The 25,466-nt window shown below is 40.6% G+C and overlaps 1 protein-coding gene across 2 annotated transcripts in view; it reads left to right on the top strand.

Annotated features, from left to right (window-relative positions):
- The window catches only part of ano5b (anoctamin 5b), a 117,843-nt gene that overhangs the window by 13,871 nt on the left and 78,506 nt on the right, over positions 1-25,466 (top strand). Inside the window, exon 2 of one of the 2 annotated variants that reach the window (XM_062030939.1) lies at positions 24,440-24,484. The exons of the other annotated variant lie outside the window; for it this stretch is intronic. Coding sequence (XP_061886923.1) covers positions 24,440-24,484 — 45 coding nt within the window. The remainder of the gene's footprint in view (positions 1-24,439; positions 24,485-25,466) is intronic. 2 annotated transcript variants of the gene reach the window in all.

Genomic DNA, 25,466 nt, shown 5'->3' with positions numbered 1-25,466 from the left:
ATAGTGTATTTCGAGTATGGGAGGATCGATCAAGAATCGCATCCTGGACTAAATTAAAATCCCCGCCTACGATTATGCGGTGGCTATCGACGTTGGGGATCCTAGCAAAAAGTCTTGTGAAAAAAGTGTCATCATCCCAGTTAGGTGCATACACAGAGACTAAAATTACGGGTTTGTTCTGTAACGTGCCCGAAACCACAACATAGCGACCTTCATTATCTTCTATAACGTCTGCTGGCTCAAACATAACACGCTTATGGATAATTATGGCCGAACCTCTAGCCCTAGCAGAAAATTTGGAATGGAATAAGTGGCTCATCCAAGACCTCTTAATACGGAGAATTTCTGATGTCTTCAGGTGTGTTTCTTGCAGAAACATAATGTCCCCTTTAAGATGCTGCAGCCGAGTTAAGACTTTACCAATTTTGACAGCGTTGTTCATGCCCTTGGAGTTCCAAGAGATGATACGCACTCCGCCACTCGTCATCCTACCAGCATCCGCCATCTATTAGACTCCAACAGTAAATCTGTGTGACACGCCTTAGACCCCACGGGGAGGGACGGGAGGGAGAGAGGGAAGACATAGCAGCAAAAAAATAAAAATAACAAAATAGTACAAAACACCAAACTAGTAATGACAGAAAGACACATTTCAACAAACCCCAACAGATTAGAATGCAATTACCCTTACTACCCACCCTAAATAAGAACCTTATCTGAGCTCTCTCGCTCTTACTTAGCCTAACTTGACTAATGTTAACTTCCGGAGTCTCCTCCCTTACAGTAGCAGTAATGAACTCCATAAAGCGAAATAAGAATTTAAAGTGAGCCTACTATCATGAGACGCATCCCAACCTGAGTGTATAGTAATATAGGAAATATTAAACCGAAATAAACAAGGCACATACCGAAATGTACAGTGCACTGCACCAGTAGCTGTAGTGATGTTTTTTGGACCAAGGAGTGCCTCATAATGTGCATACGAATAACTAGTTCGGATTAAAACAAATTAGGATACATAATCAAAATGTGTTACAAATAGCTTGGCCCCTCAGGAAAAAGAAGAAAGAACGCCCGGTACGGAGCGGAACAAACAAACAGACCAAAAATAGTTACGACCATCCATGTTGGAAATTATGTGACCACCGTTAGCCAGTGTGTAAATTGCAACACTCAAACATTGCTTCCTATTATGAAGACACGTCTAAAATGGTGGTCAAGGTTTAGAACAGCAAAACAAACAAAGGCCCACAATGTCCACAGTGAATGTAAAGTTATCATAAGTCAGGCCTCTGAAAAACTTGGAACTTACAGTCTTTATTCCAGGAGCTGCACAGTCCTGGTGCAAATTGTTGTCATGTCCAGACGTATTTTAGTGGTAAATAGCAATCCAAGCCCATCAGGTATCTTGCGTGCGGATTGATGTCAAGAAGTCCTCAGCCTCTGTAACCGATCCGAGTCTCTTCTTACCACCATCCTTCGTTACTATGACAAGCCTGGCCGGGAACAGTAATGCTGGTCGTAGGCCCATTTGGTAGAGCTTCGGCATCACATCGCGGTATTTTTGGCGTTGTTCCACCACTTCAGGTGCGTAGTCCTCGAAGATGGCGACGGGGTACCCTCGGTATTGTAGCTTGCCTCTCCTGGCCCTGGCCTCGCGGATAATTATCTCCTTCACCTGGTACTTGTGTAGCCGTATCAGAACGGGCCTTGGTCTCTGGTCTGGCTTCGGCTTGCTAGCGAGTGTTCGATGAGCCCAGTCGCACTCCGGCGGTGATTCAAAGAAATCCTCGTCAAAAATCTCCTTCAGTAGTTCCGCAAAAAAGGTAGTTGGACGTGGTCCCTCCACGGACTCTGGTATACCGACCACTCGGATGTTGTTTCGCCGACTCCGGGATTCGAGGTCGCTAACTTTAGCACGTAGCTTAGCCTCGATGTCCGTTAGCTTAGCACATGTTGCTTCCAGTGCTAGCAGGCGTTCGTCTTGCAAAGTAGCATTTTCTTCGAGTGAGGTAATTTTCTGAGAGTGTTCAGAGACCTTGGTGTGTACCTTATCAATCTTTGTCTCGAGTGTAGAAATTGCTGTCCTGAAGTCCGTGGAGAGGGCCTGGCGGTGTTCTTCCAGAAGCTTAGCTATAGCCGACATACTGACTTCACCGGCACCTCCGTCGGAAGAGCTAGATCCGGCCCCGGTATCTCTGGCGTTCCGCTTCGTCGAGTGAGTTGGCATTTCTTGCCGGTTGCAACTCCGGAGTAATATATTCACCCGCTCGCTGGCTTTGTTTATGGAGTTTTAAAAGAGTGGCAATGTAAAAAGTTGTGGGAGGGAGACTCAACACGTGTCTACTCCATCTTGCCCAGACCGGAAGTCCACACTGCAATTTTTTAACCAAATAAAAATTAAAAAAATAACTTTCTTATATATATACTTTCTTGGCAGAATAAAAATTAAATATTTTTTAGAATTCTTAAAAGCCAATTTAGTTTTTATTACATGGCAATACCATAGTATGAAGTATCATTTTGGAGCAGTTACATGATGTCAAAATATGAAAACTATTCATTTACTTAAGTTATACAACGTACCGTGATACTGTCTTGACGGTTGACGGATCACCGTAGCAAGATGGAGGACAGCTAGATTTATGTCTGCTCAACCCAACCCCTTGCTGCGAATGAGCTGCATTAAAAGCACACACCCCTTAAACAGTGACATGGTAATGGTTATCAGCAAACAGTAAATATTTGGATATTGGTTATAAATGGATGAATATTGAAGAAGCAGTCGCCCGTTTCCATTGTCCAAGGACGTTGTCATACATGGACATGGACATTTTGTGTTGTATCTAAAGTCCCATCAGGATTTATTTTGAAGCGAAATGTGTCTCTTATCTTTGCACTGGTGTATACATTGACCTGATCACTGACCGTATAACAATCCACCTTTCAAATAACCATCCACGGTTAAGGTAAAGGAGCATGTGCAATCAACATAAATTACGTGATTGGTAGGGGTGTAACGGTACACAAAAAATTCGGTTCGGTACGTACCTCGGTTTAGAGGTCATGGTTCGTTTCATTTTCGGTACAGTAAGAAATCAACAAAATATAAATGTTTTGGTTATTTATTTACCAAATTTGTAAACAATGGCATAACATACATATACACACAGGGTCCATTGCCAGGGTTAATGTGGTCAACATATATAAAATAAAAACTAAATAAGGTAAGGCTCAGAATGGTTTCTTAACAAAACCTTTCTACATATAAAGTGCTTTTTTTGATTGATTGATTGAGACTTTTATTAGTAGATTGCACAGTACAGTACATATTCCGTACAATTGACCACTAAATGGTAACACCCCAATAAGTTTTACAACTTGTTTAAGTCGGGGTCCACGTTAATCAACATTAAACTGCCTCAAATTGTTCCTCGGATTAAATAAAATGACAAAACTTTTCTTCTACATATAAAAAGTGCAACATTAAACAGTTTCAAGTCAACTCAGCCTCAGATTAACTTTTCTCCCCCCCCTTCAGCCTGGCTAACTTGGCAGTAAGAGGATATATGGGCTCATTGTTCTTCCACCATATAAGTGGGTCAAAATCTAAATTTTAATGCAATATGGACTTATATCTGCTGCTATAAAAACATTTGTTATTGCTTTAGCCCTGCCTGACTCGCCGAGGAGAGGCTGCTTGAATGCGGTGGTGACGCTTCAAATGGGTTAGCATGTGTTATGAGAGTAGCGTATGTGTGTGTGTGGCTCTTTTAATATGTGACAGCATGTGAGGTGAGTGTGTGGGCGAGCGAGGTGAGGGAGCGGTAGCATGAGTGCTGGGAGTGGCTAGTGTTTTGTTGGATTGGCTGTGTGCAAGACCTCAATAAAGCTACGATTTGCAACTAATCGCCAGACTCGTCATTTACCCTTGAGTCCGGAGCTGTGGAGACCCACTGCCGGGTAGAGTGAAGGGTGTTGCCCCCGAGAATACATCGGCCCTGGAGGAGTGTCTCCCCTGCGCTCGTCGACTACGGTCTGGGAGCCGGAAGCAGGAAAGGTGCAACACATGTTTGACGTGTTGTCAGAAGCAGCTGCTGAACAATGTCTGCAAACCTCCGTCCACCATTGTTGTATCCTGCAGCCAAAGTGTTCCCAAACGAGAGATCTTTACGAGGCAGGAGGGTCTTCCAGCTCTGGCTTTTACATGTTGTCCTAGCCCGGTTGCTGCTAGCATGTGTACTCGTTCGGTACACCTCCGAACCGAACCGAAATCCCCGTACCGAAACGGTTCAATACAAATACACTTACCGTTACACCCCTCGTGATTAGGGAAATCTGTGTGAATACAGTAGGAAGGAAATTCATATTTCCTTGTTTGTCGCGGTTTACCTGACACATAAAACATGACAAATTTAGGGAGCGCGCTATGCACCTTAGCTGCCAGATGGCAGTAGATTCTTGAATATCTTAAAATGTGTTTTGCGGTAATTCCAACTTTGACCACAGCGTCAGTTGCTAAGTAGAGTGCCTCTTTCCATTATTTTCAGCAGACTGCATTGCAAAATGATTAACCCCCCTCTTCCTTTCACACGAGTTCCACCCAGGAATGGGGCCAAATGAATCCATACTAAGTTGAACTAGGATTTAATTGACTTTTAGAAACAATATTCAACAGTTGGTCAATCTGTTGCCGTAATAAAACAGAGATATATCAACTTATTTTTCTATTATTTACATGACAGAAGGTAATTTACTGCCCAAAGCTAAATAAAGGTCTAAGACTTACATCTAGGGATGTAACGATATGAAAATGTAATATCATGCATTATGACTAAAATTATCACAGTTATCATTATTATTGCGGTATTGTTGAAAATGCTCATAAAAAAAAATATTTACACTGCAATCTTTTAACCAAATAAAAAAAACAAAAAACTTTCTTGGCAGAATAAATATTAAATATTTTTTAGAATTCATAAAAGCCCAATTTTTATTTGTTTATTTTTTTCATTTTATTTTGTAAAAGTTTAAAAATCCTTTTTTTTAATTGATAAAGGTAAATTGTTCACTTTATTTCATGACAGGTTTATGTAATGTCACGCGAGTTGAGTTCACTTTCTGTTGTAGACTACTTCGTCTTTCTTAATAGAGTTGTAAAAAAAAACCACCTCCAAGTACAGATCTGTGCTATCTGTGGTAACAGCACAGACAGTAGGTTCAATGTGCACAATTGAATATTTTAGTTGCTCAGCAATGTGTTTATGTAAGATTGGGCTTGTGGTATGTCGTTTCTTTTCGGGAATGTCTCTGGTTTTCATGTTAGCATTTAAGATAGCTAACGGCCTAACGCTAGTTGGTTTGTGAGTTTATGAACGTGCGGTTATCAATCACGGTTTTATGATAAATTTCATTTAAAAGGGTAATACTAACCTTCAGAAGTTTTACTGCGGTTATAATTAATAACGTTCATCGTTACATCCTTACTCCAAAACAAGGGGAAACTCTGGAGATAAGTTCCATTTCCAGTTCAGTGGTCATCGTCACAATAACCAACATTGGTACTTTTATGTAAGGGATACCCAATATACAGTGGTACCTCGGTTTTTGTAAATAATCAGTAAGGTTTCATGCAACTGCCTTATTTTTTTTTTAGCAGTTATTGATACGTTTGTTATAGAACAGAGGTGTCAAAGTCGTTTTCACTGAGGGCCACATCACAGTTATGTTTGGCTCCAGAGGGCTGCTTCTAATAGTGAATACTAAAATTACACAATTTTTGTATGCATTTTATTAGTAGATTTTTTTTTAAACTAAAATGTATAAACCACGTGGTAATTTGCAATAATTTCACCTCAAAATTTAATGTATATTACTGTAAATGGAAAAACAGTACTGCTGCTTTAATGGTAAAAAAAAAGGCAGCTCAGTTGCCAGAATTTTACTGTAAAATGTGCATTAGTTTTTTTTACTGTAAATAAAAAAAACTTAAATTTTACAGTCAAATTTTGGCACCTGAGCTGCCAGTTTGTTTATTTTTACCGCAAATCAACAACTGTAGATTTTTTGGTGTGAATGTCAAAACGACACCACAGTTTATTACAGTAAAAAAAGTACAGTTTTTTTCATTTAGAGAAAAACCATAGTAAATTTCACAATTTTACTATGAAATCTATTGCTACTTTTACATTGCACAATTTGATGGATAACTTGCTTTGAAATCATTACTATTAGTATTTATTTCTATTTAAGAAATGGTTTTAATGTTTGATAATATATTTTTGCATAATTAGACAATATTTAAAAGTTAACATAATTTGCGATTACATGGAGTACATATATTTTTTTTTTCTCCCAAAATAGAAAGAAAGAATACATTTAGTAAGATAAGTTACAGTACTTTATTGAAACATATTATTCCCGCTACCCCAAAAGGGACAAGCGGTAGAAAATGGATGGATGGATGATTTCCAGGCTTTCGAGGGCCAATTAAAATGAAGTGGCGGGCCACATCTGGGCCCGGGGGCCTTGAGTTTGACACCTGTGATATAGAACCTGCCATGCTACTTCTGATGTGTTTGTATGCCAACAATACAGCAGCAAAAGCTATATAAATATAATTCACTTCACTGTGCAAGAAACAGCCACTGTCACTACCCGACCGGTACCGGAAGCCCCAATAAGTCCACGCCTGCGCGAGGCCTACGTCATTTCCGTCAACATGTTTTACGTTATGTTTGTGCCCGCCGTCACAGTTGCCATGGTTTTCTATTTTTGTAATCTTTATTTCAATAATAATGTAATATACACATTACATACAAAACACAACAAACGTAATTTAAAAATACTGTACCGTATTTTCCGCACTATAAGGCGCACCGGATTATAAGGCTCACCTTCAATGAATGGCATATTTTCAAAACGTTGTTCATATATAAGGCGCACCTATGCATCCATTAGATGGAGCTGCCCTAAAGGGAATGTCAACAAAACAGTCAGATAGGTCAGTCAAACTTTATTAATAGATTACAAACCAGCGTTCTGACAACTCTGTTCACTCCCAAAATGAATAAACAGCTGTTTTATTATTTTCCAAGAGGTAAAGTCAGCGACGTGGTGTTTTGTTTATCTTTTAACAACAGCAAGGTATAACCTGGAGTGCAACATTTATATCACATAGTGGAGGGGGACTTTTCCCTGATTCAATAAACACGTAAAAAACAGTGATACTGTTACGGTAAATCAAACGTTATATAGTAACACTCAAAATAGTGCAGAGCAATAACAATATATCAATAACTCAACGTTGCTCAAACATTAATCTCACACAACACAACACACAAAATAAACATGCAATGCTCACTTTATGAAGTTATTCCTCATCCACGAATCCCTCGAATTATTCTTCTTCAGTGTACGAATTAAACAGTTGGGTGAATACGGCATCCAACATGCCCGGCTCCGTCTCGTCGAAGTCTTTATTAATCGAGTCAGTGTCGCTGCTGCTCTATTCCCGTGTTCTACTGCGTGACTGATCGTCTTAAGTTTAAACTCTGCGTCGTAATAGGAGCCATTTTGGGGTCTTTACATAAACAAACAAATGGAAATCAAAACGGCACGCCTCGCTCAGTCATATATCCCAGCATGCACCGCGCGCTTCTTCTTCTTCTACGGGGGCGGCTGCTTACCGTAAAAGAAGAACTTCTTCTATGGGGGAAAATTAAGTTGGCGGCTGCTTACTGTAGAAGAAGAAGCGCTTCTTCTTCTACGGGGGAAAAAGAAGTTGGCGGCTGTTTACCGTAGTTGCGAGACCTAAACTTTATGAAAATGAAGTTTAGGTTTGTTGTGGCTCAATATTGGTCCATATATAAGGCGCACTGTCAGCTTTTGAGAAAATTGGAGGTTTTTACGTGCGCTTTGTAGTGCGGAAAATACGGTATTCATTTTAAAACCATTTGGATCCTTGCAGAAACCTGAACATTGTGTTCAGCAGCCTTAGATGGCAAATTAAAGTGTGGCAAATTCTTTTAAGATGGTCACTTTACACCAGCGATTCTCAAACTGTGTTATGTGTATGCGGGCTCCATCTAGTGGTAGGCCAAAGAATCACTTAATGAAATATTCAAACACAGTGTTACTGTTCAAACTGTTTGTAATGTTACAATGGCCAAAAATATTACAGGCACTTGTTAAATGAAACCTCTGCCTTGTTTTTAGTGAATAATTGGGCCTAGTACACTACTGTATTTAATGTTGGTCATTATAGTAGTACTTGGAGAGCCAAGTTTTTTATGAGGTGGTGGTACTTGATGAAAAAAGTTTGGGAACCACTGCACTACACACATGTTAGCGGAGATGTTCAACCGAAAGTTAACTTAGTGTACGTTTGTATGTGTTGGACACACACACGCAAGCACGCATGCATGCACGCACGCACGCACACACACACACACACAAGTCCACTCTCACTCCATCCGCACCCGGTACATTTTGACATCCTTAAAACTAGAGAGAATAATAGGTAATTTTGCGTACAGATAAAAACAGGGTGATATCATTGTGTTTATCTCTTCAAGCAAAACGAAGGTCAAAGAGAGTAACTTCTAAAGCATTCAATTTTTTCTGAAGGTGGAAAAATATTCCCTCCCTGCACCACTTTTGCACTAGCTATTGGTCCGAGTAAATCACCCTTATCACACAACTAATAGCAGTAATAACAATTTCATAATTTGCACATGCTGTTTAGCACTGGTTTATAGTATGCCGGTTGTATGGTATACCCCCCAAGGTACTATACTGACTTTGAAAAATATCGGTACTTTTTTTTTCATTGACATGATGGTTTGCCATTGTGATATTGCTGGTCATTTAAGCAGAGGTGCATGTGAGTCAACACACACACAGAGCACTTACAAGTGGAAACAATGTGGCGACAGAAGAGAGAGAACGGACATATTTTAACTTCAAAACTAATGATAAAGGTGGAAACAAAAAACATGCTTTAAAACATAGCTAGCTAGCGGCTAATGTCCCTCCACAATGTTTTAGCTGCTTTTGAATTACTAATCCTTGTCTTCATGGCCACAAATAAACTGTGTTTCTTAATTCTCACAAGCATCATCCATGTAGGATTAGGAATAGCTAAACATGCTTTACTACACACCTTTGGAAGATACAATAGCTAACAGACTTAACACCTTTTTCACCAGCATAGCCGCAACTCTTGTCAACAAGCTGTCCCACCACTCTGGTCACTTTGGTGTAGAACACATTAAAGCCTTCTACAGAAAGCTAGGAGTATCCAACAACGATTTCAAATTAGAAATGGTCTCAGTGGATGAGGTGCTTAAAAAATCCAAACAAGGCCACCGGCCCTGACAATATCCCCTCCAGATTTCTCAGGGACTCTGCCGCCATCATTGCCCCAATCATCTCGCACATAATAAACCTCTCAATTTCACAAGGCCAAGTACCAAAAGATTTTAAGATAGCAGGAGTAATTCCCCTCTTTAAAAAAGGAAGCAAATTGGAACCTGGCAACTACCGACCTGTTTCTATTCTCAGTTCCATTTCGAAAGTAATGGAAAAAATAGTTTATGAACAGGTCGATAGTTACCTTGCCACCAATAAACTCATGTACAAATTCCAATCTGGCTTCAGAACTAACCACTCCACTGACACATGCCTTCTCTATCTGACCGACCACATCAAACATGAGGTGGACGCGGGCAAATACTGCGGCATGGTCATGCTGGACCTTCAGAAGGCCTTTGACACCGTTAACCACGCTATACTGTTGGATAAGCTCAGAGCAATCGGATTTGATAAAACCTCATCGAGCTGGATGCAATCTTACTTGAAGGGGAGGGAACAGGTGGTAGAGGTGAACGGCACCGTGTCCCCCCCCCTCTCAGTAAGCTGTGGAGTCCCCCAAGGCAGTATATTAGGGCCTTTACTGTTCCTAATGTACATAAAGGACTTGTCATCAGCATGCAACTGTGAATTGTTCTTGTTTGCGGATGACTCGGCCCTGCTGGTATCAGACAAGGAAAGAGAAAGACAGAAAATCCTCAGTGCTGAACTCTGTAGAACTTGCACCTGGCTCGCTGACAACAAGCTATCCATACACTTGGGTAAAACGGAATCCATCCTGTTTGGGTCCCACATCAACCTTAAGAAAGTCAATGATTTCACTATAAAAGTGGGTGACATTGTTATCACCAGGAAAGATGAGGTCACCTACCTAGGTTCCATTTTAGAGGCTAATCTTGCCTGTGATAAAATGGCAACCAAGGTAATCAAAAAGGTCAACCAACGAACAAGATTTCTCTATAGAATCTCCTCGCTGGTCAACAAAAGCACCATGAGGATTCTAGCGGAAACTCTCGTTCAACCCTTTTTCGATTACACATGCACCTCTTGGTACCCTAGCACTTCCAAGACCCTCAAATCTAAACTCCAAACATCCCAGGACAAGCTAGTCAGGTTACTTCTAGACCTCCACCCCAGATCACACCTCACTCCTACCCACTTCTTTAAAGTGGGCTGGCTCAGGGTGGAGGACAGAGTAAAACAACTTGCACTGAGCCTAGTCTATAAAATCCGCTACACCTCCCTGATACCGAAGTTCATGTCAAACTACTTCCTTAACGTAAATGACCGCCATAACCACAACACCAGGGGGAGCACCACTAACCACGTTAAACCCAGATTCCGATCTAACAAAGGTCTTAACTCATTCCCTTTGTATGCCACATCAATGTGGAATGCGCTCCCAACAGGTGTAAAAGAAAGGGCATCTGTATCCTCCTTCAAAACCGCAATAAAAGTACACCTCCAGGCAACTTCCACCATAAACTAACACCCTCCCTGGATTGTTAATAATCAAATGTAAATAATCAAATGTAGATACTTTTTCTTATGCTTTCTGATCTCTCTCTCTCTATGTCCACTACTTGCTGTACATATCCTACCGACTCAGTCCTACACTGTTTCAATGTCCATTTATCGGATGATGCAATTGTTGATGCTGATTGTTGATGACAGAAGTGTTGATACCAACCAAACCTACCCCCCCCCCCTCCATATCCCACACCCCGGATTGTAAATAATGTAAATAATTCAATGTATATACTCTGATGATTATCTTGTGTGATGACTGTATTATGATGTTAGTATATATTTGATAGTATATATCTGTATCATGAATCAATTTAAGTGGACCCCGACTTTAACAAGTTGAAAAACTTATTCGGGTGTTACCATTTAGTGGTCAATTGTACGGAATATGTACTTCACTGTGCAATCTACTAATAAAAGTTTCAATCAATCAATCAAAACAGCAAGCTAGCACTCCTGAATGTAAACAAATCGGTGGGTCTATGCAAATATTGATTGTAATGATTGTAACGATACCAAGCACAAGAGGCGTATATAGTCAATGCAATGATTACATCGATATTTTTTTTAATCAACACATCTTTTGTCATTTTTGTTTTTGTTTATAAACTCAGGAAATACGTCCCTGGACACAGGAGGACTTTTAATTATGACCAATGAATGACCCTGTAACTACTTGGTATTGGATTGATACCCGAATTTATAATATCACCCAAAACTTATGTAGAGTATCCAAACAACAGAAGAATATGTGCTTCTTACATTTTAACAGAAGTGTAGATGGAACATGTTAAAACAGAAAATAACCAGATATTTACAGTAAATGAACAAGTAGAAAAATTATAGTCCATCCTTATGTTTACTACCGCTTGTCCCTCATAATTTTGACAAAATAATACAATGGGAAATGACACAATATGTTACTGCATATGTCAGCAGCAAAATTAGGAGCCTTTGTTACCCGTTTGCTTACTTACTACTAGAAGAGAAGTTGTCTGGTATGTTATTTAATGCCAAAATTGTTGTTTGTTTGCAGTAAGAAACATGTTTAATGTAGCCTTGCAACTCACCACGGTGTTACCTTTTACTCGGTCAGGTGAAACATGTGGCTATTTTGTTATGGACACTGACATGTTACTGCAATCTGCCATAACAGCAGCTATCACCAGCCCAGAAGATGAAGACAAAACACCCAAATATTTTTACACTTGACAGCTGCGATTATAGGAGATACAGAAGACCTTGGGAAGTGTTGCGTCAAGAGAAAAGTCCCACAGTGACTCTCAGTGTGCTACTAAAGAGCACGATTGAAGTTAAAGGGGAACTGCACTTTTTGGGGAATTTTGCTTATTGTTCACAATCATTATGAGAGACAAGAACACACACGTCTTTTTTTTTTTTTAGGATTTTAAAGATGATAAACGCTTGCAAGGTGCGGCTAATGCAGGGGTCGGCAACCCGCGGCTCCGGAGCCGCATGCGGCTCTTTGACCACTCTGATGCGGCTCAGCTGCATACTTGCCGACTCTCCCGATTCCGGATTTCAGTGCCTAGCCTGGAAATCTCCTGGGGCAAACATTCCTTGATTTTCACCCGAACAACAATATTGATGGCACTGCCTTTAGCGTTGTCGTCGCGTCCGCTTTTTCACCATAATATCAGCGTGCCGGCCAAGTCACATGTTGTATGCGGCCGCTGCTTACACACGTAAGTGACTGCAAGGCATACATGGTCAACAGCCATACAGGTCACATTGAGGGTGTCCGTATAAACAAATTTAAAACTCTTACTAATATGCGCCACATTGTGAGGCCCACACCAAAAAAGAATGACAAACACATTTCGGGAGAACATCCGCACCGTAACACAACATAAACACAACAGAACAAATACCCAGAATCCCATGCATCCCTAACTCTTCCGGGCTACATTATACACTCCCGCTACCACCAAACCCTGTTCCCCCAACCCTGCCCCCCCACACATCAACCCCCCACACATCAACCCCCCCATCCGTGCGTCGGTTGAGGTGGGCGGGGTTGGGGGGGCGGGGTTTGGTGGTAGCGGGGGTGTATAATGTAGCCCGGAAGAGTTAGGGATGCATGGGATTCTGGATATTTGTTGTGTTGTGTTTATGATGTGTTACGGTGCGGATGTTCTCCCGAAATGTGTTTGTCATTCTTGTTTGGTGTGTGTGGCGCATATTAGTAAGAGTGTTAAAGTCGTTTATACGGCCACCCTCAGTGTGACCTTGCAGTCACTCATGTGTGTCTGCAGAAGCCTCTTATAACATGTACCTGGGCTGGCACGTGGTTTGCACAGGTTGTAGAGGGCGCTAAAGGCAGTGCCATCACGGCACGTCCTTATTATTGTTGTTAGGGTGCAAATCAGCAGACATTCGAGAGAATAGTTACCCTGAAATTCGGGAGTCTTCCGGAAAAATCGGGAGGGTTGGCAAGTATGACGCTGTCAAGCGCCATTCATATAAAACTCGCAGGCCGCACTAACATTACATTTTCATATTAAGGTGCGGGCCGCGTGTCTGAGACCCCTGGTTTATACATAGCACAAAGCAAAAAAAAACTTTGTATGGAGTGTTATTTCATTTTAAATTTCAAAAGAGTTTTGTGGCTCCCATTGTTTTCTTTAATTTGTGAAACGAGTCAAATGGCTCTTTGAGTGGTTAAGGTTGCCGACCCCTGGGCTAATGGGAGTCACAGTTGTAGCCTTCAAAGCCCTCTAAAATAACTGCAAAACCCTCCAGCAACGTATTATATACACAGTGCAAGTCTATATATAATGTAGTAACAGACACGTTCATAACAATATGTAATAAGTACATTATTTACCGTATTTTTGTCATTTTATGCACAGCTAGAACTAATTCTTTGGCACATTTATTTCCGTTTCCATAGCAGCGCACTTCCGACTTCCTGCAACTAATGTGTTCCTACTCCCTAAATCAAACGCGAGTGTGTTTTCTAATCATGGCAGACTTGGTAATAGGCTATTTTTGGACAAATGAGGATTCACAAACTTATCTTTTTGAAACTAAATATACAGAGAATGAACTGCTGCTTTTGGAAGCGAGCACAAAGAAGAGGCTGAAACGTTGGAGCAGACATGGTCACGCTGCAAATCTGGAACTTTGAGCCAAACTATGCCGAACTAATGGAATGCTTACCCAAATCAGCTGGAAACATCTCCGGCCAGTTGGACCAAACCGACAATTGTCCCGAGTGAGTCACTATACTATTGATCATATCACCGTACAACTACAGTGCATATGCTGTCGAGCTAGCTGTGTATGAACAAAACATGACATCTGGGCTAATACTTTACAGATACTGTAATGTGATTGTTCATGTTTTTCAGTCAGTACAAATTGGTGTTCTATCAAAGTGTGTTTGTTGTGCATGACAAAATCAGACGCGTTTCGTGTTGACGTAGAAGCGAGCTTATCCATAGTTATCTTTTACAGCTAATACCGTAGAACGCCGATAGGTTAGTACGCTAGAAAATTAGTTCCTCAGTGTTCGCTCTTACAATAACAATGTTGCTGCAGCTTGGTTTTTATACAGGTTTCCATCCATCCATTTTCTACCGCTTGTCCCTTTTGGGTCGCAGGTTTACGGAACGTAAATGAAGTATTGCTGACGGTTTTTGAATGCATTTTTAAAGGGATTTAGAGGTTGAATGGATTGCTCCCATTAGCCACCAATAACGAGCCGATTTTTATGTTAGAATGCGGAAAAAAACAATAACGAGCCGATTTTTATGTTAGAATGCGGAAAAAAAACAAAAAACTTTAATATAATATTGTGAACGATAAGCATTCCCCTTCAAAAGCTCATGCTTTGGTCTTGCATGCAAAGTTATAGAACATTTCAAAATGCAATCTTTTGTGACTCAGTTAGATAAAAGTATGTCTGTCCAGTCATGTACAGTAATTTGTTATTGTAGCTTTCTTAAATGTTAAAAAATTGTATATCTCTCTTGAGCTGAGTGGACCGTCCATCACACCCAATGATTCTTTTACTCCCCTCCTGATACATTTGTATTGGATTCTATGCAGACGTTTTATTGGTGGATTTATGTCAAAATGTCCATCCATCCATCCATCCATCCATCCATCTTCTTCCGCTTATCCGAGGTCGGGTCGCGGGGGCAGCAGCTTAAGCAGGGAAGCCCAGACTTTCCTCTCCCCAGCCACTTCGTCCAGCTCTTCTTGGGGAATTCTGAGGCATTCCCAGGCCAGCCGGGAGAGATAGTCTTCCCAACGTGTCCTGGGTCTTTCCCGTGGCCTCCTACCGGTCGGACGTGCCCTAAACACCTCCCTAGGGAGGCGTTCGGGCGGCATCCTGACCAGATGCCCGAACCACCTCATCTGGCTCCTCTCGATGTGGAGGAGCAGCAGCTTTACTTTGAGCTCCCCCCGGATGGCAGAGTTTCTCACCCTATCTCTAAGGGAGAGCCCCACCACCCGGCGGAGGAAACTAATTTCGGCCGCTTGTACCCCTGATCTTGTCCTTTCGGTCATAACCCAAAGCTCATGACCATAGGTGAGGATGGGAACGTAGATCGACCGATAAATTGAGAGCTTTGCCTTCCGGCTAAGCTCGTTCTTCACCACAACGGATCGATACAGCGTCCGCATTACTGAAGACGCCGCACCGATCCGCCTGTCGATCTGATGATCCATTCTTCCCTCACTCGTGTACAAGACTCCGAGGTACTTGAACTCCTCCACTTGAGGCAGGGTCTCCTCCCCAACCCGGAGATGGCAATCCACCCTTTTCCGGGCGAGAACCATGGACTCTGACTTGGAGGTGCTGATTCTCATCCCAGTTGCTTCACACTCGGCTGAGAACAGATCCAGTGAGAGCTGAAGATCCTGGCCAGATGAAGCCATCAGGACCAGATCATTTGCAAAAAGCAGAAACCTAAACCTGCAGCCACCAAACCAGATCCCCTCAACGCCTTGACTGCACTTAGAAATTCTGTCAATAAAAGTTATGAACAGAATCGGTGACAAAGGGCAGCCTTGGCGGAGTCTAACCCTCACTGGAAACATGTCCGACTTACTGCCGGCAATGCGGACCAAGCTCTGACACTGATCGTCATAAATGTAAATTTTGGTATTATCTTGAAATAAAATGTAAAAGTGGTAATTGGATTATATGGATAAAGCGCTTTTCTACTTTTAAGGTAGTAAAAGTGCTTTGACAATATTTCCACATTCACCAATTCACACACAGGACATTTTGTGACCTGTAAGTTATAATTAATAAACCTTTGACCCATTGAAAAACGTCTCTTTTGTGGACCTTGAAGATTCCCCCTGCTTTAGAGCTAATCTGAGGTCTTTTTATCGATTTGTTAAAAGGAAGTCTTTAATCATGGCATATTAGCAAGCTCTATGAAATACATGCCCTTTCTTCATAGCTTTTTTTGATGTATCCTTCTTCAAAGCTAATCTCACTCTTTCTATCTGCAGCCAGATGAAGTCATCATCTCCCAGTCGGAGTGGAAACAGAGCCGAAGGGTTGCTATGGAAACTGACCCCGTAATTGTATTACCCCTGTGATAGAGGCATTATACTAAATAACACATAGCAAGCCTTTGCTTTCTTCTCACTCTCAGATACTTCACATACTGTACGTACATATGTTTGGTGTGATACAGCAAACCCTTTTTTATCGCTTGCTGTTGATTGGTTCCCCGGCCTGACCCTTGTAAATGAATTTCAGCAAATTTGAAATTATTAAATGCATAAAAAACTGTTTACGGCTTTCAAAATGTGGTTTTCAACATTACGAGAGCTCTGTAGTAGGTTTGTAAGTATACCGGTATTAGTATAGTACCACAATACTAATTAATCATATTCGGTACTCTACCGCCTCTGAAAAGTACCGGTCCACCACCCCACCGACCCCGCGTCGTCGTCACGTCGTGTCATTGCTGGTTTACGAGCAGACGAGCATGTTCGACAACGCTCAATCACGGAGTACTTACAAGCAGACACAGTGTGTAGACAGAAAAGGGAGAACGGACGCATTTTGGCTTACAAACTAAAGATAAAGGTGGAGCTATAACACTGAAACGCCCTCGGGAAGAGGCGCTTTAAGACATAGCTAACATCCATCGGCAGTTTGCAGTGTTGTAGCTACTTCTAAATCACTAATCCTCGCCTCCATGGTGACGAATAAAGTATGTTTCTTACAAGTATCATCCCTGTAGGACGAGGAATAGCTAAACATGCTTCACTGCACACCGTAGCTCACTGCTAATGACGCCGTACCTGAATGTAAACAAATGCCATGGGTGGATCTACACCTGACATCCACTGTAATGATACCAAGTACAAGAGCGCATCTAGTCGATACTACTATGATTACATCAACATTTTTTAGCATCACAAAATCTTTTATAGTTTTTTTTTAATTCATACTAAGTTTATAAACTCAGTAAATATGTTCCATATGACCAATGTATGATCCTGTAACTACTTGGTATCGGATCGATACCCACATTTGTGGTACCATTGAAAACTAATGTAAGGCATCAAACAACAGAAGAATAAGTGATTATTACATTTAAACAGAAGTGTAGATAGAACATGTTAAAAGAGAAAGTAAGCAGATTTTAACAGTAAATGAACAAGTAGAATAATAATTCATTTTTTACCACTTTCCACTGGTAATGTCGAGACAATAATAGAATGGAAAATGGTTGGAATTGGGGGTTAAATCACCAAAAATTATTCCCGGGTGCGGCGCTGCTGCTGCCCACTGCTCCCCTCATCTCCCAGGGGGTGATCAAGGGGATGGGTCAAATGCAGAGGAAACATTTCACCACACCTAGTGTGTGTGACAATCATTGGTACTTTAACTTAACTTTAACTTTACACATACAAACCGTAGCACACAAAAAAGCACATTTAATTAAAAAAAAACATTATTATGGTCTTACCTTTACTTATAAATGAAGTCCATGCGCCGCTCCTTCTGAACAAAAGCATCAATAACTTGTTTATAGAAGTCTTCCTTATCTATCTTCAGTTTTAAAAGTCTCTCTGTCTCGATGGAGATCTTCCTTTAATTATTACCTCCTGCTTCGATTGAAAGTCCAGTTTAAAAAACTGTTTTATTTTAGATATGTAATCCTCCATGTTAAAAATCCAGGCGAGAGGAAAAAATAAACGATCGCTGCTAACTGTTGCTGCTTGTTGTCACTTATTCTGCAGCCGAGTAGTCACAAGAATGATCGCTGGGATCACTAGCGCCCTCTACCACCAGGAGGCGGGATTACTGCGAGCCTCACCCAGTGCGTCTTCGCAGCCGTTTTATGATTGCTCAGCACAAGAAATATGTTACACACATACAGTTGTTGACAAAATACACTGTACCGTATTTTCCGCACCATAAGGCGCCCCGTGTTATTAGCCGCACGTTTAATGAACGGAATATTTCAAAACTTTGTTTACCTATTAGCCGCCCCGTGCTATTAGCCGCACCTACGCTACGCTAAAGGGAATGTCAACAAAACAGTCAGGTAGGTCAGTCAAACTTTAATAATATATTACAAACCAGCGTTCTAACAACTCTGTTCACTCCCAAAATGTAATGTACAAATGTGCAATCACAAAAATAGTAACACTCAAAATAGTGCAGAGCAATAGCAACATCAATAACTCAACGTTGCTCATACGTTAGTGTCACACGACACACAAAACAAACATTTAAAGCTCACTTTCTGAAGTTATTACTCATCCACAAATCCCTCGAATTCTTCTTCTTCGGTGTGCTTCACTTGTTTTTTGACACCATCGATGATGTGGACGCGCATGCAGTCGTAGATCAACAGGGACGGAGCTGCGTGAAAAAAGTCACCCGGTGTCTTCGCGTAAACGTCTATCAACCACTCGCTCATCTTTTCTTCATCCATCCATCCCTTCGAGGTAGCTTTTATGATGACGCCGGCTGGAAAGTTCTCTTTTGGCAAGGTCTTCATTTTGAATATCACCGTGGGTGGAAGTTTCTGGCCGTTAGCATGGCAAGCTAGAACCACAGTAGGACGACTTCTCATTCCCTGTGGTGCGAATATTCACCGTACGTGTTCCCGTTGTATCCACAGTGCGGTTCACATGAATATCAAAAGTCAGTGGAACCTTGTACGCGTGTCTCTTAGTAGGAGACATTTTGTTGTCTTTACAGAAATACACAAATGAAATGAAACGTAGTATCCGCGCGCTTCTTCTTCTACGGGGGCGGGTGCTCACCTTGGCGGTTGCTTACCGTAGAAGAAGAAGCGCTTCCTCTTTTACGGGGAAAAAAGATGGCGGCTGTTTACCGTAGTTGCGAGACCTAAACTTTATGAAAATAAATATGAATATTAATCCATATATAAGTCGCACCGGGTTATTAGCCGCACTGTCTGCTTTTGAGAAAAATTGTGGTTTTTACGTGCGGCTTATGGTGCGGAAAATACGGTACATTATATACCTCAGCTAACTAAACTATGGAAATGTATAATATAATTCATATAGCAATACGGTCTCACTGCACAGCAGGCCAGCAGTTAGCCGAGTCATTGCGCAATCCATGTTGAGGCTCAACTGGCTGCTGACTCACCGCAAGTCTCTTCTCAGTATTTGAACGGCAAATGTGAAAATTCAGGGATTTTGAATAAAAATATTCTAAAACTGGTGAAGTTAAATGGAAAATAACTTTATAGTATAATCACTGGATACATATAACAATTTAATTAATTTTTTTTCTTTTTACATTTTTTTTCTTTCCATGTTGGCACGTGAGGCCCCGCCTCACCTGCCTCCCCTGACTGCACGTAACTGGTTAATACAGGCTGCACATTAAAATACCAAGAAAAAAAAGGGGAGTCCTTCACTTTCATTAAAAACGTTATGATAATGAAATCATGATATGATAAATGGGACCAACAAGTACAATTAATAAAATGTGTAAACTATTTGGAATGTTTCTTACATTTCTGTATTTGTATTTAAAGCAGCACAAGCTATCCTCCATGAAACATGTAAGATGCTTTATTGAACTCATGATGTCTCGCGAGCCAAATTGAAGAGGCTGGTTGGCCGCACTTGGCCCGCGGGCACCACTGATTTAAACTGGAGTGCTCAACATGTCATGCAAGTGCTGCACATCATTACTCCTCTCTTTCTTGCACCCTCTACCTCTGAATAGGAGGAAGTCAAATCTGCTCCAAGTACCAGTATTACTTCCTCAGTTTAACGACTCAGTGCCAAGCTGAGGTTATTCCAGTGTGAGACAACTCCTGTCTAAAAATGAAATGCTTCCCAAGCGAAGTGAACACAAGAGCTGTTATTGGTGCTTAGGTTGTGAAAATTGCGGGCGCCCACATGTCCTCCTTGAGTCATAGAAAACTATTAGTCGTTTTTAGTCTACTTGAAAAATATGAGTACATTGTTGAGATTCTCAGTTACCGTACTGTTGTAATTCCTACGGCGGGGCTGTTTAACTGGCGACCCAGGGGTCCGAGAATGACCAGACCGGCCCGTGAGTTCGGTTAAAAAAAAAACAATCAGTTAAGAGACTAACATTTTTTCATTAGATTCCCTAAAACAATAGAGCACTGTCATACAGTATATATGATTTTTTTGTCATCATCATCATCGGTGGTCACTCGAAGCGAGTATGACGATCCTCCTGGTAGGATGCCTGTGCGTGACTTTGTTTAACGTGGGGAGACTGGTGCACAGACAGTCACCACACGATCCTTGGCAAATCCGGGTCAGGGTCCAGTGGCATGGAGTCCAAGACGACTGGAGACCCTTTTCTGCTGCAGCCTTCATCCGCCATCCCAGCCGTTGTGACGCTCCATAGGGTTAGCAATCATCCTCCGCCTGTTCCATTGTTGAGGTCTTGGGTTGTTATTTCCACATAACTGGGCCCACATGGACGTGGGGGTGCCTTTTTCCGCCATCGCAGCCGTTGTCGTGGTTCTTACATCTACAGTCTTCCGCCTGTTCCGCCGTGGAGGTCTTCGTCGTATCCCTGGCTAGGGGGCAGTCAGGTACTAGGCCTTTGTCAAGGGCCACCTGGGTCAACAGTAGTAAAGGGGTTAACCTCCTAGTGCCCCAAGACCCCATAGAGGAGCCTCCACTGCCGGATGCACTTTAATGTCATGCCCAGGACATTATTTTTAATTTTTTTTTGTATTGGGTGCTTAAAACAGCAGCTAGCTCCTGTTGTATATGAGAGAAATTAGTGTATTTTTATGAAACCAAGCATTTGTTTTGTAACCCCCAAGAAATTTTGCTAACTGAACAAAAAAATATTTGCAAACATTCAACTTAATGTAAAAAAAAGTCAAAACAAAAAAAAGTTTTGATTGCAAAATGCAATTTAAAAAAATTACAACTCAACTTAAATTGTGTGGGGTCGGGGCCTCCTCTGTACAATATGTTATAAGTAGGGCAATTAAAATATTTAATCGCGATAATCGCATTTTGTTCTTAACTACCTCAAAATGAATCGGGATTTTCGCAAATATACAACATTTTTCATCATTAATAAGTGTGCCCTAGACAGATCATTTTCAAGTTTTAACACTATGAACAGAAAATTAATTAGCTTTAATGAAATTAATTTTAAAATGTATGTTTTTATTAAACAGCTCAACACAAAAAGAACAAACATGATTTAATGACAGTAATAGTTAAAAAAAAATGCCTACTGTGTGTTTTGTGTTTTGTATAAATACAGAATTTGTATTTCTGCTTTAGGAGCACTTGAATTCAGAGGAGGAGCTACACTTCCATGTTTAAAGAAAACAGTTTCACGCATAAATAACATAAAATGTGGATTTTTATGATCATGCTTTGATTGTTGATGATGTTTGGTAATATTCATCCATCTATTTCCTACCGCTTGTCCCTTTTGGAGTCGCGGGGGGCTGTAGCCTATCCCAGCTGTAATCTGTGATATCTCTACCTGAATAATTTCTTCTGATATTCTGCACATTAAATGTTGTACAAGTTAATGGTCTTCATATTTCAGCATGGCAATGTTAAAGTTAAAGTTAAAGTTAAAGTACCAATGATTGTCACACACACACTAGGTGTGGTGAAATTTGTCCTCTGCATTTGACCCATCCCCTTGATCACCCCCTGGGAGGTGAGGGGAGCAGTGGGCAGCAGCGTAGCCACGCCCGGGAATCATTTTTGGTGATTTAACCCCCAATTCCAACCCTTGATGCTGAGTGCCAAGCAGGGAGGTAATGGGTCCCATTTGAACCTTCCCTATTAATTGATAAAATATAATATTCATCATGCTAATCATTCTGTAATTCAGGACTCGACCAGAAAATGTTATAAAATAATTTACACATTTTCTTCAACTCATGTCCTAGCATTTCTGTAGATGCAAATATCACAGAACAAAACACCTCTGACAAATAGGGATGGGTACCTCTCACATTTAAATCGATACAGTACTCCTGGTACCTGGGAATCGATACCGGTACGCAATGGTACCAGTTTTTGGTACTTTAGTGTGTGTTCATATGGTAAAAATGTTTTATTTGTGTAACAATGAAATCTTAAAATGTTTAAATGTAACATATTTATTTGTCTTTATCGATTGATCATCAAATATACTAAAACAATATCCAATTATTTGTATAGTAACATGTTTACAATTGTTTTGCAGATGTCTTCAACATAAAAACACTTAAGTACAACAATGCAGTGTTATTTTATTAGTATTGCACAAAATAAAACCCGGCTCCATGTACTGCTTTCTTTTTCCATCTGTAAAATATTTGATGGCGTCCATGTAGGCAAATAAGGCGATTAAGTTAAAAACAAATAAGCAAAAGAGGAAGAAGAAAAATAAAGACCAATTGTTTTTTTTTCAAAAGTATTAAACTACAAATGGAAAGGAAGCAAAAACTTTACATTAACATTACAAAGTAGAGTACAAGGAACCAAACGGAATATGATAACTATTGCAAGTTGAAATGCAAAGCTAACATGTTCTTATACAGCAGGCTTTTTACCTGGAGCAGACGTAGAGGATGTCGCTGTTATCGTCACTGTTCAGCTTTTATGTCATGTTACTTACTAAATCAGTCACAGTGACAATCTAAATGTTATGTTATCATCACTGCACCTTAACCGTAATCTGGACACGGAAGTGAAGCACCACCCACCTCTTTTGATGCGTGCAGCAGGCATTTGCTGCAGGGATGTCTCCTCTTCTCATGTCGAAAAATAGTCATTTCTTGTCGGGAGAACACCTTGCCATGGCTTTGAACCTGAAATTTCCATAAAGTAGCCTTTCATTTGTCCATTTCTGCTTGCTTGTGGCTCATTAGTAGCAAGTAAACTGCAGCCAAGTTAGCCCCGCTACGGCACCGCCCGAGGGTCAGAAAGGACGCGTGTGTGTTAATCGCCCGTAAAAAAAATGAATGGCATTATTGAAATTTATAGTTAACAGGTTATTATCGCGTTAACTTTGACAGCCCTTGTTAGAAGCCTTTTTATTGGTCAATCTCAAAGATGGTGTGGACCATTAGGGCGTGACTGCTGGCTTATTCCCCCCTTCAACAGCATCCATCCGTCCATTTTCTACCGCTTGTCCGTCTCAGGGTCGCGGGGGTGGCTGGAGCCTATCCCAGCTACATTCAGGCGGAAGTCAGGGTACCATGAATTGATTTACGTGGACCCCGACTTAAACAAGTTGAAAAACTTATTCGGGTGTTACCATTTAGTGGTCAATTGTACGGAATATGTACTGTACTGTGCAATCTACTAATAAAAGTTTCAATCAATCAACCCTGGACAGGTCGCGACCTGGGCCAACACAGATAGACAGACAGCATTCATACTCACATTAACACACATTTGGAGAAAAAATACCAAAAACTAGTGGCAGGCGATACAGGCCAATAGAACTACTTCTAACACAGAAGGGACCCAGCCCACTAGATTGAAGTTGAGCCTAACCCAAAACAATGTTTTGTAACCACACAGAAAAAGATTTGCAACTAAAATAAATATTTGCAATTAAACAAAACCAATTAGTTTTTTGTAGTTGCAAATATTTATTTTGTTTTCTTTTTAGAATTATTATTATTTTTTTCTATAAATATATTTCAAATATAGTTTGTAAATATTTTTGGGGGTTGCAAATCCATAATGTAACGCTGACAAAACAAATAGACACACATGTCCATTGCAGAAGATCCTGGTTTTCAGGAATATACAAAATAAAAATTAAAGTGAGGATGAAGTGTGGCCCCCGGCCGTTAGCTGTCTGGAAATGTGGCCACCAAAACAATTGATTTGAATAGCCTCTTTGTTATATAAAACACTTTGCTGTGTATCCAAAGACAGTTTTTCTTTTCTAATTTGTCCAAGCTGACCTTAAGCGATGTTACAATTAACTTTGTCTAGCAGCATTTAAAAAACAAAACAAGCTTGTTTACTTCTCACTGACAGATCGAGACCAGGTGCTAACATTTATATTTGCTCTTTAAAGATGGCCTTGCTGTGCTGACTGCATACAGGATCAACGTGCACACAGGTACGGGCAGATCAGAGGCTTAATGTGACGCCTGTCTGTCCGTCCTTTTATCACTTTTCTCCTGTCTTCTCATTTCATCTACTTGTTCCCATGACACCAAGCTCTGCTCAATCCATAAGCATAACTCCGCTTCTGTTTGGCTGCTAATTCTGCACTGGTATGTGTGCTAATCACACCCAAGAGTGCCTTTGCCTGTTTGCTGTTTCAGCCTCCATATACCCCCCCCCCAACTGCAGGTTGCTTAATGTGTTGTGTTCATGGCTGAAGTGTCTCATATGCACTGATGCATGTTACAGTCAGGCCAACATCAGAAATGAGGCCATTTTTCAAACAATGGATGATTCGTCAAGACAAGTATATTGCCCACATTAGTTGTAAATGTGCATTATCACAACACATCATTAGGTTACATAAATAATAGGGGTGTGGGAAAAAATCGATTCGAATCGCGATTTTCACGTTGTGCGATTCAGAATCGATTCTCATTTTTAAAAAATTGTTTTTTTATTTTTATTTATAAATTTATTTTTATTTTTTTATTTTTTATTTTTATTTTTTTAAATTAATCAATCCAACAAAACAATACACAGCAATACCATAACAATGCAATCCAATTCCAAAACCAAACCCGATACAGCAATACTCAGAACTGCAATAAACAGAGCAATTGAGAGGAGACACAAACACGACACAGAACAAACCAAAAGTAGTGAAACAAAAATTAATATTAACAACAGTATCAATATTAGTTACAATTTCAACATAGCAGTGATTAAAAATCCCTCATTGAAATTATTATTAGACATTTGTAAAAAAAAAGAAAGAACAATAGTGTCACAGTGGCTTACACTTGCATCGCATCTCATAAGCTTGACAACACACTGTGTCCAATATTTTCACAAAGATAAAACAAGTCATATTTTTGGTTCATTTAATAGTTAAAACAAATTTACATTATTGCAATCAGTTGATAAAACATTGT

This window comes from Entelurus aequoreus, linkage group LG02 (assembly GCF_033978785.1).
Source record: "Entelurus aequoreus isolate RoL-2023_Sb linkage group LG02, RoL_Eaeq_v1.1, whole genome shotgun sequence".
Lineage (NCBI taxonomy): Eukaryota > Metazoa > Chordata > Actinopteri > Syngnathiformes > Syngnathidae > Entelurus > Entelurus aequoreus.
This window is presented reverse-complemented; position numbering and strand designations above follow the sequence as displayed.